General features: G+C 41.6%; 1 protein-coding gene across 1 annotated transcript in view; it reads right to left on the bottom strand.

Moving 5' to 3' along the window:
* Window positions 1-17,613, bottom strand: part of LOC126333043 (neuromodulin) — a 663,909-nt gene that overhangs the window by 56,735 nt on the left and 589,561 nt on the right. The window contains exon 3 of the mRNA XM_049996706.1: window positions 5,434-5,555. Coding sequence (XP_049852663.1) covers window positions 5,434-5,555 — 122 coding nt within the window. The remainder of the gene's footprint in view (window positions 1-5,433; window positions 5,556-17,613) is intronic.

Genomic DNA, 17,613 nt, shown 5'->3' on the forward strand with positions numbered 1-17,613 from the left:
CCACCGAATTGCTCAACACGTGGGGCGTGAGGTCTCCACAGTACATCGATGTTGTCGCCAGTGGTCGGCGGAAGGTGCACGTGCCCGTCGACCTGGGACCGGACCGCAGCGACGCACGGATGCACGCCAAGACCGTAGGATCCTACGCAGTGCCGTAGGGGACCGCACCGCCACTTCCCAGCAAATTAGGGACACTGTTGCTCCTGGGGTATCGGCGAGGACCATTCGCAACCGTCTCCATGAAGCTGGGCTACGGTCCCGCACACCGTTAGGCCGTCTTCCGCTCACGCCCCAACATCGTGCAGCCCGCCTCCGGGGTGTCGCGACAGGCGTGAATGAAGGGACGAATGGAGACGTGTTGTCTTCAGCGATGAGAGTCGCTTCTGCCTTGGTGCCAATGATGGTCGTATGCGTGTTTCACGCCGTGCAGGTGAGCGCCACGATCAGGACTGCATACTACCGAGGCACACAGGGCCAACACCCGGCATCATGGTGTGGGGAGTGATCTCCTACACTGGCCGTACACCTCTGGTGATCGTCGAGGGGACACTGAATAGTGCACAGTACATCCAAACCGTCATCGAACCCATCGTTCTACCATTCCTAGACCGGCAAGGGAACTTGCTGTTCCAACAGGGCAATGCACGTCCGCATGTATCCCGTGCCACCCAACGTGCTCTAGAAGGTGTAAGTCAACTACCCTGGCCAGCAAGATCTCCGGATCTGTCCCCCATTGAGCATGTTTGGGACTGGATGAAGCGTCGTCTCACGCGGTCTGCACGTCCAGCACGAACGCTGGTCCAACTGAGGCGCCAGGTGGAATTGGCATGGCAAGCCGTTCCACAGGACTACATCCAGCATCTCTACGATCGTCTCCATGGGCGAATAGCAGCCTGCATTGCTGCGAAAGGTGGATATACACTGTACTAGTACCGACATTGTGCATGCTCTGTTGCCTGTGTCTATGTGCCTGTGGTTCTGTCAGTGTGATCATATGATGTATCTGACCCCAGGAATGTATCAATAAAGTTTCCCCTTCCTGGGACAATGAATTCACGGTGTTCTTATTTCAATTTCCAGGAGTGTAGATATAATTTTCCGATGCAAACGAAGATGTCAGTCGGCAACATGGAGGATATTGCGCTGTTTTCATGCAACATACAAATGAGAAGGTGTTTGTATCACACCTACAAAGGCGAAAATTGGAATAACAACAGGCGGAGTAGAAAGTAGTAGTAATAGTAGTAGTAGTAGTAGTAGTAGTAGCAGCTATATTAATTCATAGATCTCTTTTTACAAGGACATAGGACATGCCAAAGTATTTACAAACTTAGACCAATTTAAAATAAACTAATTTGTATACACATACACACACACTTCTAGTTAGATACAATCATTAGATACACTCCTAATATACTATATTTATTTTACAAATAACTTATTACATGATGTAATGCCACACTGTTCACTCATATCTCACTGCCAGTCACTGCACACGCTGTACACACACTGTTTCATAACACTTCACTCATTGCGCGCACGCACACACACACAAAAACACACACACATACACACACACACACACACACACACACACACACACACACACACACTGGTGATCTCTGAGCCATTTTCTATACCGATTTGTATCCTGAATAACTGAATCAGCATCTCTCTATAATGAGTGAGATGTTGAGCTCAGAAAGAAGAAGAGGTGTTAGTATTGTGCTATTCATAGCTTGGGGGTAAGTTTGTCTAGAAACGGAAAAAGGTAGAAACATAGTGTGAAGGTGTTGTGTGGAATGTTGGATGTTTTATAAGCATGATTATTATTTATTTGTATAACTTTAACAAACCCCTACTCTGTTTTGTCTAAGCAATTCTTCAATGTATCAAATATATTGCATAACAGGTACCTTTTAGCTGTCTTTCTAAAAAAAGTGTGTTTTTGCAATTTCTTTAATCTCGTTTCGTAGTTTTTGTACAGTTCTATTCCTTGGTAGAAAATGCTGTTTTTAGTTTTATGTCTATTTTTTCTTGGTAAATGTAAGTTGAGTGTAGCTCTTGTTCTATGGTCATGAACAGAGCTATTTGTGCAGTAATTACCAATGTTATTTTTGATGTGTACAACTGACTGGTAAATGTATTCACACAGAGCAGTTAAAATCCCCAGTGTTTTGAACAGATCTTTACAATGAGGCGACTACTATTTTTGGTTATTATTCTTATGGCTCTTTTCTGGAGTTTGAAAATTGTGCTCATATTTTGTGCATTTGTTCTCCAAAAAAGGGTACCATAGCTAATAACTGAGTGTACATATGAATAGTATGTAACTAAAAGACACTGCATGTTACACATTGATGGTAGGACTCTACGGGCAAAACATGCTGATGACATTCTGTTTGCAAGTACCTTTGTGTGTTCACACCACTTCAACTGAGAATCAGTATTATTTCCTAGAAATTTAGCATTCGTTACACAGTCTATAGAGGTATCCTCTACATTTAATTTAACATTGTCATTTTCCCTCTTCAAACTGAAATTCATGGCATTAATTTTCTTCATCAAGTTCCCTTGTATTCACAAAGCTGTTGCACTCAGCGACTGTTATATTGACTTGTAAATTATAGATTGCAGCGACCAGTCGTCCTTTTTAAATTTTATTGTGCAGATCTAGATTTAAAAAGGACGACTGATCGCTGCAATCTATAATGTTCAATGTCACTTTATTGCTCATTGACCAGTTGTAGACTTCCTTGAGAGCTTCGTTTGCTTTGCTTTCTGTGCAAGGAGTTCTCTTGTTTTCTCAGTGACTATAATATTGCTGTCATCAGCGAAGAGAAGTTTTTCACCATGAGTAACACTTCTCGGAAAGTCATTGGTGTATATCAGGAATAGTATTGGTCCTAATATGCTACCTTGTGGAACCCCTATATTAATGTATTTTGGTTCTGAAACTTCCTGGCTGATTAAAACTGTGTGCCGGACCGAGATTCGAACGCAGGACCTTTGCCTTTCGCGGGCAAGTGCTCTACCATCTGAGATACGCAAGCACGACTCACGCACCGTCCTCACAGCTTTACTTCTGCCAATACCTCGTCTCCTACCTTCCAAAGTTTACAGAAGCTCTCCTGCGAACATGCAGAACTAGCAATCCTGAAAGAAAGGATATTGCGGAGACATGACTTAGCTACAGCCTGGGGGATGTTTCCGTAATGAGATTTTCACTCTGCAGCTGTGTGTGTGCTGACATGGTTCTGATAAGTGTTTTACTAAATGTTTAGTTCTATTTGAAGTGTGTGTTATCTCTGCTCTTTATACCCTATCGCTAGGTCTGATCGAAACCAGTCATTAATTACCCCTCTTATTCCTAATGCTTCTAATTTATTTAATAGAATCTTGTGGGCGACTGCATCAAAGGCCTTATTAGGAAGACCCAAAAATATGCCTCTGACACACTCATCTTTGTCAAGAGCATCAAGTACAGCTTTTGTTAATTATACTATGGCTGACTCCGTATTTTTGCCACTTCGGAAACCAAACTGTGATTCGCTGAAAAGATTGTATTTCTTCAGATAATTCATTAATCTGTCTTTCGTAGTTGCTTCTATTATTTTTGAGAATGGTGACAGCGGGGAAATGGGCCGGTAATTTTCTATGTCTTCACCTGACCAGTAACGTATCGTAAATAACTCGCGAAATGTAGTTGCTAAAACAGGTATTGTTAATTTTGCACAGGCCAGCAGCAGCATTCAAATAGCTGACGATGTACTTACACAAGATTCAAATATGTATTACGCAAAATGAAGACGAGTGAAAGCCCGAAATACCTATTGGCGTAAATAAAAGTACATTAAAAGGGGCTGGTTGCTGTATTTATTAAAATAATTAAAATATGCGTATTCCCTTTACATCCGAGTCATGATCTATAGTTGACAAATCAGAGGAACAGGGGGCAGCTTAAGAATTCGCCCGTTCCTCAACTCGATTTTCGTCTGAACTTAATTGTGGAGTCGTTCATTATCTTTCTGGAATATGCCAGTTTGTGCTATGACAACAGGACTGTACCGTTCCAGCCACATAATGGCGAGCGTCAACCTCCCTTCAACAGTTACCAGTCCAGTAGCAATCTGCACCATGATTCTAGTAGTTGGAAAGGTTCGGCCGAGCTGCTCACAACCTTTCACTGGGCTGTCTACGGACACATTGGTATCGAACCGACCACCAAAAACAGAATCGAGAGTTATCGCTGAATACCACAGAATAGCAATCAATGTCCCAGATAACCCTGGCTCTATATTATGGAAATGTCTGTTGGCTGTTTAACAGTCTCAACGGTAAACTACGCATGACAGCCCAAGATATCAGTCGAACACCCACTAGCCTTTTCCCGACGTTTCGTGATGACTCTCTGTAAACGCTCCCTGAGTTTAGACATTACAAATCATCAGTTCGTCAGAGCCAACTCTGTGCGAATCTGTCATTGTGATGCTCCCACGTATTTTATGACAATGATCCGTCCTTTCTATAAGTTCGAAAGATAAGTTGCATGCGCCGGTTCTCCCGGCAAGTTGTGTTGCGATCTTCACCTGTAAAGTTCCAATAATGTTAGACATACCCAGTGATGTGCTCACGTCATTCTTCATCTGCAGAAATGGCTCTTTTCTGTGCTGAAAATAAGCTGCCTTTGTAGACAACATATCGAGCATCAGTTCCGTAGTGTTCGGTCAGAGTGCTCGTGTTTGACAGTTTCCGTTTCGAAATGAAAATTAAAGCACCTACAGTCGTCTCTTTTGCCTGCAATTTATTTGTGCAACCGGTTTCAGGCCCTTGCCCGACGTAAACTGGGAGGAATCCAATCTCGTGTGCAATCATAACAGGAGCCTGTCCTCCTGACAGTCATGAGTTGACGAACGAAGGGGAAGTGTCGTTCAAACCAGAGATCTACGGACATCGGTTATTTAATATTGGCTTCTGTTGTGATTGCACACGAGATTGGATTCTTCCCAATTTAAGTTAGACAGGGGGTCAGAAGCTGGTGTAAAGGAACATCAAAACTGGTTGCATAAATAAATATAATGCAAAAGAGACGACTGCAGGTGTTAATTTTCATTTCAGACTGGACAGCCGAAGTCCCTGTAACCAGCTGGTATAAGGATAGACCAATATTTCTGTTACATCCGTCAGTTTAAGTGAAAATAGATTTTCTACAAACTTAATCTCTCACAAGAAACAAAAACTGAAGGCAATCTACTAAACGATTAGAAAGTTACTTTAGATCTGTATCATTGACCAAGAAATGAAATACGTAATTTGTTTCTGCGCTCACATTTGTAACGAAACTGTTTGTTACGGGATAGTAGACGCACAAAGACGCAGCCTATTGATCCGTGTTTTAGTCTGGCGCGGTGGACATAGGGGTGAAACACGTACCTTGGCGTCTAGTTTCTCCATCTCCTTGCTGAGGTCCTCAGCGGTTTTCTCCTTTGGAGTTGTCTTCCGGGCCATGTGACCTCTGAACTGCGCCTGGATCTTGGTAGCCGCATTGCAGAGTTCTGGAAACAAGAGAGAACAACTCTGAGCAAGGCGTGTAGTTTAGTGGGCCGACCGCTGCGAGCAGCGCCTTCAGCAGGGTGGTATATGAGTGCTGGCTGCGTACTGCCGCGTCGCGGGGGGCCCTGAAGGCAGTGGGCGTGGCCAAGCACAACCACCGCTCTGCACAGAGGGTGGGGGTTCTTCCTGGCCATTAGTTCTGTAAGCAGCGGCGCGTCTCCGGGGACAGCGCTCTGATTATGGGGTGGGTGATCATCTACAGGGGCCAAGAGTCGCGGCCGTTATCGCAGCTTTCACAGTGAGAAATTTTTTTATGCTCACAAGGACTTCTTACACTGTTGTGCGGGCCATAAAGTGAAGCACACTACTAACATAAACAAATATTAAAAAAAAAAAGGTTCAAATGCCTCTGAGCACTGTGGGACTTAACATCTCAGGTCATCAGTCTCTTAGAACGTAGAACTACTTAAACCTAACTAACCTAAGGACATCACACACATCCATACCCGAAGCAGGATTCGAACCTGCGACCGCAGCGGTATCGCGGCTCCAGACTGAAGCGCCTAGAACCGCTCGGCCACCAAGGCCGGCAAATATTACAGAACATAAATATTGTTTGTGCCACGACATACTCTAAATAACACGAAACTTTTAAAACATGTGCATATTCGGCATCAAAACGTACTCCAGATCAGCCAAACTACTCGTACATCACAACAAAAAATCCGTACAAAACATCCGGGCAGATATGCGAGTATATTGAAGATTTTCTTGCGAGTGGAACCTAGTACGTCGTTCTTCTTAATGGGAAGACATCGTGAGAAGCGATGGTACTGTCTGGCGTACCTCATGGTATTATGTGATAGGGCCACTGCTGCCTACTATGTACAGGGTGAAATCGTATTCCACCGACAAAATTCCAGAGGTTCTTCAGGGATATTACAGAGTATATTGGTACAAGTAACCCGTGATCACCGGTTTGCAGAGCAATTGCATTTCTAAATAGATCCACATTCTACGACTATGCCGTGACGTCAGCTGTTTTCCACACATGAAAATTTGTGTCGGACCGCGATCTATAACCGGATTTCCCGCTTATCGCAAACAGTCACCTCAGCCACATCGGCTGTACGAGTACGCTTCCAGGACCGTTCTCGGATAGCCGAAGTGGCTAAGGCAAACGCTCACAGCAAGAGGGAAATCCGGGTTCGAGTCCCGGTCTGGCACAAATTTTCATGTGTGGCAAACATCTGACGCCAAGGCTTAGTCGCAGAATGCGGAGCTATTTCGTAATGTTTAGTACAGCTGTAATCGTCAATGACAGTGCCTATTCCGCCAGGCATGTATGCATGTCTGAAAGACATTGTATTTTGAAGACAGAGACACTGTATAAATACAGACATTGTAATTATCAATAACTGCATTTCATTAGGTCGTCTTTTCACTCACTCATTATTCTCCGAAATCAGAAAAGAATGTCCTCGGTCCATCTAGCATTCGTTTGGCTAGCTACGTACTTAGCTATTCTCCATGCATCCGTAATTACGTCTTTCAGTCTGTTCGCTGATCTATTTGTTTGTTTTCCTTCCTCTTCTGGTAATCACCAACATTCATCTATCCATGACACGCTAAGGAATCATCACTTTTTAATCGTTTTTTGCGTTAAACATCTCACTGCGGTACACCATCTTTCCAAATGGTTTCGAGATTGGATGAATAAAAAATAGGGAAGAGTTTGTATGTTGGTTTTTATGCTTTAGGTGCTCTGCACAGTTTCCTCTCACTAGAGTACAGCGCTCACACGTTCATACAACCATGTGAAACTGACTCTTGATGTAATTTTCTGCACTATGTCGTTTTGTGGTGGGTTCGTACTGATAATACCAAATCTCTTCACCCGTGATAATTTTTCTCGGGAAAGATATGTCCGCTGTTTGCATTTCAGTCAAGGCACGAGTCGTTTCCGTTTTAGAGCTGGACCGTGCGGGACCATATTTGCACACACTTTTCGCTACTTCAAAACGTTATGGACAGCGTCTTGAACATCTGATGCTCCATTGCGATTTGGACACAACAACGTTGACACACTACGGCCGCACGTCCACTACGTAATGCTGCCTGCTCACAATTGACTGATCGAATGCACACCTGTTGTTTACAGCAGTTAATTCAAGCAGGCAACGCAATTACTGTGTTGATGTCGCTTTACGCCAGAAATAAAATCAGATTCGGAACTTTTCTGACGAACGGTGTAAGTCAATACTGACGATATACACTGCTCGTAAACTTACCTATTCAGACTCAGTGTAAGCTTAATTTTGAAAACTTTAATTAGTTTGCGAAAAGCTTTCCAAGTTAGGTTTACTCTTCCGTTTCCTTTCGTGTCAGTCCAGCTAGTGTTTTCAACTTCCACAAACATAAAAACTTTTCGACTGGTTCTGTTTAGTTGTTAATTGGCACTTTCATATTTGCGACTCGCCCAGGCTTCGTATGGGTAGCAGTTAGTATCTGCGGCTGGACTACTTCTCTGGCGTGCAGGTAATAAACCGTTAAAATACCTACACTAGTTTCTGAGTTCAGTCTTCACATATACAGAAAAACGTGGAGGGGGACTTCAATTTAGAAATATGTGAAGAAACATTTCCTGGCTCGATCGCAAAGTATTTTTATCATCGGTTTCAATGCCTTATGCACAATGAACATTACAGCGTTATATATGCTAGCCATGAAATACATATGAAGGGCCTATTTCAATAGTGGTGACAGTCCATTTTTGTTCATATTGAGATACAGAACCCTAAAGTTAAATGAGCGCTGAAAAATCTGCAATTGAGGTACCAGAAATATTCAAGCATATGGCTTCTTGCTAGAGATGAACCTTTCTTTCGGTTTGTTTGGCTCATTAATTTGAGAACATTATAGACAGAAAAGTGGAGGTAATGGACTTGTACCGCTATTGAAATAAGCCCTTAATACATGCATTGCCCTCATCTATCTTCAAAGCCGTCTAAAGAGTCAGATGAAGGTTCAAATGGTTCAAATGGCTCTGAGCACTGTGGGACTTAACATCGGTGGTCATCAGTCCCCTAGAACTTAGAACTACTTAAACCTAACTAACCTAAGGATATCACACACACCCATGCTCGAGGCAGGATTCGAACCTGCGACCGTAACAGTCGCGCGGCTCCGGACTGAGCGCCTAAACCGCGAGACCACCGCGGTCGGCTCAGATGAAGGTATACCGATAGAAACATATTAGTACTGTTATATGTGGTAAAATTGTGTTTTTGTTTTTCTGTTTAAAATACGTTTTGTAATTAAAATCATAAAAAATTTGGTGGAAGAGTTTTGGTAAACAGGCCGGACAGAAGTGAACTCTGTATATTTTTTGCTGTACTTCAATTATTCTCGCCATTGTGCGGCGTTGTTTTTCGTCTGGCTATTGTAGAGTACGACCACGTGTTCCTGTTACCCCAACTTCAGATAAAATATAAGATACTTTTGGAAATGTGTAAGTGGAATTTAGTTGCAGTAAGAAACCTGATTATGTTCAATGATAATAATTCCCTTGTTATTTAATCAATATCGCTAACCATGAGATCGAGTTGTGAATAATTTCCTTTCATTCCTTACATTTTTTTACGTAAGAATTGGGTTGGTAGATCAGTTACCTTCGGAGTCTCTTCAGTGACTTGATTAATATTGTTCCTCACGATATTAATAGACAGTAACCTGATAATTAGGCGAATACGTCATCTGTAGCTTTTGACAGTAATAATTAATTTTAGTTATTTACATTTTTTGCTCAGGTTTGGCGTCTTTTAACGTTACTCTCGGCCTTCACGGAATTGCTTAATAATCAGTATTTTTATTTTCGATGACATACTGTGAAAGTATTCTTAGTAGTAATATCTCAGGCCTTTCTGTTGTACTGTTGTATAAATTCTACAGGGAAATGCTTTAAGACACACAAAATGCTTGTCTATGAACAGCACTCATGTGAATTCCGGCGTTATAATCAACACATTTTCTTTTGATCAACTTAATTATACATTATTTTAATCTTACGGCAACTGATTTTCAGGCCTGCTTCCAAATTTTTCTTCTACGTTATTCCAGCAGCTACTGAAGCTTATCTGCATCAATGGTAAACACAAATCTATTAACAAAACGGAAGTGATTCTGATATGTTCCGCGGAAGTATGTTCCTTCTTTGTCTTCTCAGTTTAATGGTATGAAAACTTCTTTTATGGCTCTGACCACTGGTTATTCGAAAGAAGTCCAGAACTGTCATAACTCGTACTATTATATCATTATTTGATAAACTGCAATTACTTTAATTTTTTGTTCTGTTTTGTCCTTCCCAAGTCAAATTTCTATTTTTTCTGGAATAATGGATTTAAGATAAAACATGTTATTCTTCTCGACAGTTTCTACTAATGTATGACCTCCGTCACTTGTTTCTCTGAGACGAATCGTCTGCACTTTTTGTTTTTGCTTTCACATTAAAATCCTACTTCGTCATCATGTAATGGGATTTGTTTCATGTATCAGTTTCTATAACTAATTTCTAGCAGATCTGTGCTGCTTCTATGCACATGTGTGCTGGTGAACGTAGTAACGAAATGATTCATACGTGTATGATACTATTCGCATGTGAGTTCATTCCAGTGATTGGTGTAGGCAATTTTTGAGAAAGGAAAGCACACCGCTTCTACCTGAAGAGGCCTCTCTGGAAGCTCCCCATTAGCTGCTAGTTGGCAAATGGCTTGGCAGTCTTCTTAAGCTCTTAAACCCTAGGCTGTAAACTTGGGGCACGGGGAGCATCAGTCCCTGAAGAATTACAGCGCAGGGTGGAACACCTGCACTAAAGATGCGAGTAAATGGGAACCTTTCCCGTTACCAGAAGGACGACATAGCCAGACTTGTAAATTACTATTTCATAATGTTTATTAGCGAATTTCTTTCACGGATAGAGAAACTGGCACCAAGGAGACTTAGTATAAGCCACGAGTTAACATTATATGGGACATCTTCAAACGGGAGACAGGACAGGCAGTCAGTGTACAAGATTCCATAACAATTAAACTAAATGACAATGTTGTGACTGATAATTCACAAGTTGCAGTTGCTTTTAACAATGCCTTTTTAAATATAGCAGTAAACATAGAATTAAACTGTTCACTTGAAGAAGCAAGAGGATATATTAAAATATCATTCCACAAAACTTTAAGCAGCCAGAAGTAGTACCAACATCCTTCAATGAAATTAATAAATTCTAAAATTCTAAAAAACAAAATCTCTTAAGGGGTTGACGGTGTTGCAAACAGAGTTCTGAAAAGTCGTTCTAGTTTAATAAATAATGTCCTTAATGATATAAACAATGCATTACTGGCACAGGGAAATTTTCCAGGCAGGTTAAAATGTGCAGTTATTAAATTACTTCATAAGAAAGGGATAAGACTGACTTAAGCAATTATCGTCCAGTTTTCTTACTGACATATTTTTTCCAAAATATTCAAAAAGTAGTGTACTCGAGAGTACTCACAAACTTAATTTACTTAGCATATCACAATTTGGATTCCAGAAAAGTTGCTCGACTGAGAATGCACGGCGTTCCGTGTTACCCTCCTGAACCCAACGATTCTATATTCTGCTATCAGTCATTGGATCTCGACGAATGCGAGCAGCAATGTCGCGATACGATAAACCGCAATCGCGTTAGTCTACAATCTGACCTTTATCAAAGTCGGAAACGTGACGGTACGCATTTCTCCTCCTTACACGAGGCATCACAACAACGTTTCTCCAGGCAACGCCGGTCAACTGCTGTTTGTGTATGAGAAATCGGTTGGAAACGTTCCTCATGTCAGCATGTTTTAGGTGTCGCCACCGCCGCCAACCTTGTATGAATGCTCATATCACAGCATCTTCTTCCTGTCGCCTAAATTTCGCGTCTGTATCACGTCACCTTCGTGGTGGGTAGGAAATCACTTTGTGAGAGAGTTCAGTTCTGACTTCCACAGGGTTGTACTTTTGTATAGTTGAGAAACAGCTCCAAATTTTGAACCATACTGGGATAAAACAGGTGTGGCAATCTGCAACTACATCTACATACATACTCAGTAAGGTGCGTGGCGGCGGATACCATGTACCACTCCTAGTTGCTTCCTTTCCTGTGCCACTCCGAAATACACCGAGGGAAAAATGACCGTGTATCTGTCTCCGTACGAGTCTAGTTTCTCTTATCTTATTTTTGTGATCCTTACGTGAAATGTTCGTTGGTGGCAGTAGAGTAGTTCTGCAGTCATCTTCGAATGGCGGGCCTCTAAAATTTTTTCATCAGTGTTGCTTAAAAAAGAAAAGATTGCCTTCCGTCCTGGGATTCCCATTTGAGTTCTCATAGCATCTCCGTAATATTTGGCTACTGATCGAACCTACTAATAACAAATCTAGGAGCTCGTCTCTGAAATGCTTCGATGTCTTCCTTTCATCCCATGTGGTGAGGACACTAAAAACACGAACATTTCTCAAGAATGGGATATCAAATTTTCGGTTTCCCTACTACAGTCCTTACGTTCTCGTTCCGTTTCATATCGCTTCGCCATGTTACTCCTAGATATTTAATCTACGTGACTACGTCAAGTACCACACCACGAATGTTTTATTCAAACACTATCCGATGGTTTTTCCTACTCATCAGCATTAACTTATATTTTATACGTTCATAACTAGCTGCCATTCATCTCACCAACTTGAATTGTACCCTCTTTCACTCATTAAAAGACGACACCTTCCCCTACTCCACATTTATGTATATAGATGATAAGAACGGCCCTATCACACTTTCTTGGGGCCTTCCTGACGACATTCTGGTCTATGATGAACACTTGCTGGGTGCTGGGTTTTGTTACTTAAGAAGCCTTCCTGTCACTCACATGTCTGGGAATCTACTCCGTATGCTCGTATCTTTGTTAACAGTCTGCAGTGGGGCAGAGTGTCAAACGCTTTCCGAAAATCTAGGATTATGCAATGTGTCTGTTGCCGTTCATCCATGGTTCGCATGATATCATGTGAGAAAAGGACAAGCTGAGTTTCGCGTGAACAGTGCTTTCTAAATCCGTGCTGATTTGTGGACAAAAGTTTTTCATCTCAACGAAATTCATTATATTTGGACATTTATTGAACTTTATTTCAACTATTGTATCTGAGCTTTTCCCAGTCGTTTGGGACTTTGGGCTGGGTGAGATATTCACAATAAATACAACCTAAATAAGGAGTAAATGCCATAGAGCACACTTTGTAAAACCAAACTGGCATTCCATAACGACCTTAGGATTTGCTTTTTTCAACTCTTTTAGTTGCTTCTCTGCGCTACGGATGCCTATTACCGCGTCCATATGGGAGTCTGTGCGATTCTCAAACGATGGTATGTTTCTACGATCCTTCTGTGTGAACGACTTCTTGAACGTGAAATTTAAAACTTTAGCTTTGCTTTTGCTGTCTTCTATTGACTCACCATGTTGGTCAGCGAGCCTTTTACGTAGTATCAGAATTTTCGCGGGTTCTCGGGCAGAACTTTTGCTACGTAGGTGGTAGTTTGTATGCTTTGTGCTTCGGTATTTTTTACAGACGCAAGAATGTTTGCACCTTTTGCCTATCGTCTTATACGCTTTCCCCGTTGGACCGTGTGCAACAGTCTTTGCTTCCTTAGCATTTTCCGGATTTTATAATTAAATAATGGTGAGTATTTTCCGTCCTTTATCCACTTATTCGGCAGATCCTTCTCCAGAGCGCCATTTACAATACGTTTCAAATTTGCCCAGAATTCCTCTACGTCCATCATAGAGGAACTAACTGATGTGCCTTCACTATCTATGTGGGATTCTGACAACTGTTTTCTGCTCTTTCTAGCAAAAATTCTCTCCTAGCCTTCTCGAATGATTGATTAATTTTAGTATTGATTGTCACTATGATGACATCATGATCACTAATCCTGGTCTCTGTATTGACACCTGAGGCATAGCGCCTCTACATCGTTCCTAGTGAGATGGGAGATCTGTGAACAGGCGTGCACTATGAGTCACGCGCAAGATAGGTGGCGTCAGTTGGCTCGAGTAAATGTAGTGTCTATGCGGTATGAAAGAGGTCACTAGCGATGGACACTGTCTGAACTGCAGTCAGTTAACTGCTACTATTATTATGTCTAGTTATGAGAGTGAATGAAGGTATGAATTTGAAATGCAGTTTTATGCTAAGATTTTATACTATACAGTGAAGTAATTGGCCACTTGAGGAACAACCGGGAATGACGTGTGTGTTAGTTATTTGTACCGGGGAATTTGTTATAAACTATTTCGTCAGTTTTGGTAGTGGGGAAATGATATTATGATTTCCGAAAGTAGTTTTGTTAAGAGAGAATTTATTTAATATTTTTGGCTTTCAGAATTTATTTATGGTAATTTACTGTTCTGATTTAGTGACGTATTTTGGTTGGTTCTGTATATATTCGCGGGATTGAGCGGGCTTGCTGCTGCTTTCCGATTAGCTGTGATGTTTCTCTGCCAATCATAAATGTGAAGTTCACAACTTTAGGTGATTTTTAAATAACTAAATACCACGTGGCGTGTTGCTTGATCGAGAACTTGAAAATTATGTTCCGTGAATCTGATAGCATAGATCATAATTACTACAGACTGGCTGCGGTTATGAATGAGGTGTGCAGGTGAACTTTTCGGACTTCATAAAGCTTAGAGTAAGACTTGGTAGTGACTGGTGTATGCAGGTTTATCGTAATAGAGTGAAAAACTGCGCAGATAAATACATTCACTTAACTATTCCTTGCACCGAAAAAACAACTTTAGTGCGGCTTGAGGTTATGACGTGTACAGTCGTTTTTTTATAGCTTTTTCCGGCAGAGAACTACATGTCAGAAGCTTCAGGGAGGCGTGCGTGTAAGAAGAGATTCACCACCAGGTGAGTGAAACTTTGCAATGACTGCGCCGATAAGTCAGGCCCGCTTGGAAGTACAGGGTTTAAAATATTTCCGTTGCGTGTGTGTTGTCTGTCTGTTCATGACAGTTTTCGGAAAATACGTTCAAAAATACTTCAGAAGGCTACCTGTCCGTACCTCCTGCAATGAATCCATAGGCGTCCCAGTCTGTACTCGGTAGGTAACTATCTTCCAACTAATATTGGACGAGCTGGATATTTCCGCGCTCCTGTGCGCAGACTTTCTCACACTGTCACGGTGGAACCGCGTGGCAGGAAAAAGCATCCAATAGTTAGCTTGATTTCACCCTGACCTTTACACGCTCGCAGATAGCTTCACAGTCACATTCAAATTCGACCTCAATAGAGACATTACTTTTGTCGACTGTAACAAACACTCATCGTCCTACGGCGCCTAATCGGTCTTTCCGATAAACGTTCCATGACGCGCTAAATGCAAAACATCAAAGGTGAGGGAATGTTCACACTGCAGGAAGAATATCTGATATACAAGGCCATACGTAAAAATAAAAGTACGTTCAGTGATCAAAAGAGATATGACAGAAGACAGTATTCAAACTAATTCACAATTTACCATAAATAAAAAGAAAAAAATTACACACACACATGCAGTGCCTCACTTCACAACCTCCCTCCGAACCCACCCCAACATTCCACTCTTCTCTCATCCTCTATAACTCCCACGAACCCAGCTCTGAGTTATGTGAGCAATAAGATGGTGTGGTACAGCGGTCCATAGATTATGCGTAGTGAAATGTTTGCCGACCGGAGAGGCCGAGCGGTTCTAGGCGCTACAGTCTGGAACCGCGTGACCGCTACGGTCGCAGGTTCGAATCCTGCCTCGGGCATGGATGTGTGTGATGTTCTTAGGTTAGTTAGGTTTAAGTAGTTCTAAGTTCTAGGGGACTGATGACCTCAGAAGTTAAGTCCCATAGTGCTCAGAACCATTTGAACCGTTTTTTTGAAATGTTTAAATGTGAGCTATTAAGCGGAAGAAACCGGTGCTATATTCATCTGGTACATACAGAAATCATCTAGATACACGAAAGGACATAAAAATGAATGTTAGTGTAGAATTAATAACCATATAGCTGTATGTATTTACGTAATTAAATGAGCTGCCACGAACCACTACAGACATCTAATCAAACTATGTATCATTTTCTTTTATATTATAGACCACTGAATATGTCTAACATGAATAGGTGAAACATATTTGGTACACGCAAATAAAAAATTTATTTGCACGACACGGAATTTTTCCTGATGTATATGACAAAGCGTAATTGCAGTAACAGCTGAAGAAAAATCACTGCAAATATTTACAATATTAGTTGCTAACTTCCATTCTTATTGATACGATTTACGTAGATCCTTATTTCTATAAATCCTTTATAACGCTCTCCCAACAGTCTTCGCTTGGGTCGCAGCATCTTGATGTTCTCAAAATCGAACGTACATTCTTCATTTAAGCTGTCTTCTGCCACTGCTGATTTCCCTGTTCCAGACGTACATACGTATTAGCCCATGTACTGTCGGACACATTCACTTGGTGCTTCATGTTCGTGGTTACGTAATTTCAGTGAATTTTTTCCCAGAGCCAAGAATACGTCAGCGGAAAAATGCTCATTATAGGAGCACAGAAAAGGCGAATATGCTCCCGTTTAAAGGAGTGACTGAAAACTGGGATTCCAGCTGCCTCATTCTGCCTTCCACAGCTGATATATTCGCGCTCTTTTTAACATACAGCTCACCTCTCACTGCCACAAGCCCCCCCCAAGTCGCTTCAATCATTCAGCCCAACTCATTGTCATTGTCTCTTTGTGTCTCTAAATAACATTGTCTCTTGTCTCACACACAGTCTCCTTCGTCGTATCCTATTACTACTGTCTCCTCTCATTGCTACCTCCATTTTGCTCTCTTTTACTGCTACTATCTCATTCATTCCTTCCTTCCCATTGCTGTTGTCTCTTCTCACTGCCCTTATCTTTCTCTTCCTCGTTGTCATTGGGATAGACTGTGTCTCTGATTATCATTGGCTCTTACCCATTTCCATTTTCTCCTTCTCTTTATTCCTCACCCTCTGACACTGTTTACTTGACACTTTTACTAGCAGTGTTCTGTCACTGTCACCTGTTTTCCACTGCTACTGAGTTCCTCTTTTCCCTTACACTGCCATTGTCTCCTTCTCTCTTCCATCCATTTTCTGCTATCTTCCAGTATTTATTACTTTCCAGCGTCTTTCCCTCTGCCACCGTCTTCTTCTGTCTCAGCATAAAAAAGCGCGAATATGTTCGCCTGTCACAATTTTTCGGTACGATTTAAAAGAGCTGAGGTAGGCAGAATGAGGTAGCTGGTACGCCACTTTCTACTCAAGAGTCTTTTAAACAGGAGCATATTCGTCTTCTTCATGCTTCAAAAGTATTTTTCCATTGGTTCCCTTATTTTCTCCGCTACAGAAAGGCATGTCACTCATATGAAAAGAACTTTATGAGACAGTCAAATGTTGATAGTTTCTTACGTGAAACTGAAATAACGCCAAACTAATTTTACACCACAGACCAGATTTTACGTGCACAAAAGTCTTGCATGTACTTCAGTACTACAACATGTGGTTCCCAGAACCCTTCTTGTGATATCCGAGAGATTTTAACGCATTTTATCCGTGCTGCGTCACTTTATAAATGGGATTCCGTCTCACATCGGATTTTGCGCGCATGTTTTACTTGTAAAAGTAGGGTAACTTTGAACCTCTGATGTCAGAAACGGATAAAGATATCAAGAAAATTTTCAAAGTCGTTAGAGATTGGGATGTTAGGAACAAATCGTAAAAATTTCAGTCATACGCTGTCGATAGCCCTCTTGGAATCTGCTGCTCGATTTTAGTACCCAAAAACCATGTTTTTGAGGTGTTTCTCGATAGCAGATAAAGATTTTTGAAGACAGTAAGATATCACATCTTCAGAAATACCTAGAGAATATACCGTTAAAATTTCAGCAATTTTCTGTTGTTACTCATTTAGATATTGGCCGCTGACGACGAAGAAA

The sequence above is a fragment of the Schistocerca gregaria genome, chromosome 2 (assembly GCF_023897955.1).
Source record: "Schistocerca gregaria isolate iqSchGreg1 chromosome 2, iqSchGreg1.2, whole genome shotgun sequence".
Taxonomy (NCBI): domain Eukaryota; kingdom Metazoa; phylum Arthropoda; class Insecta; order Orthoptera; family Acrididae; genus Schistocerca; species Schistocerca gregaria.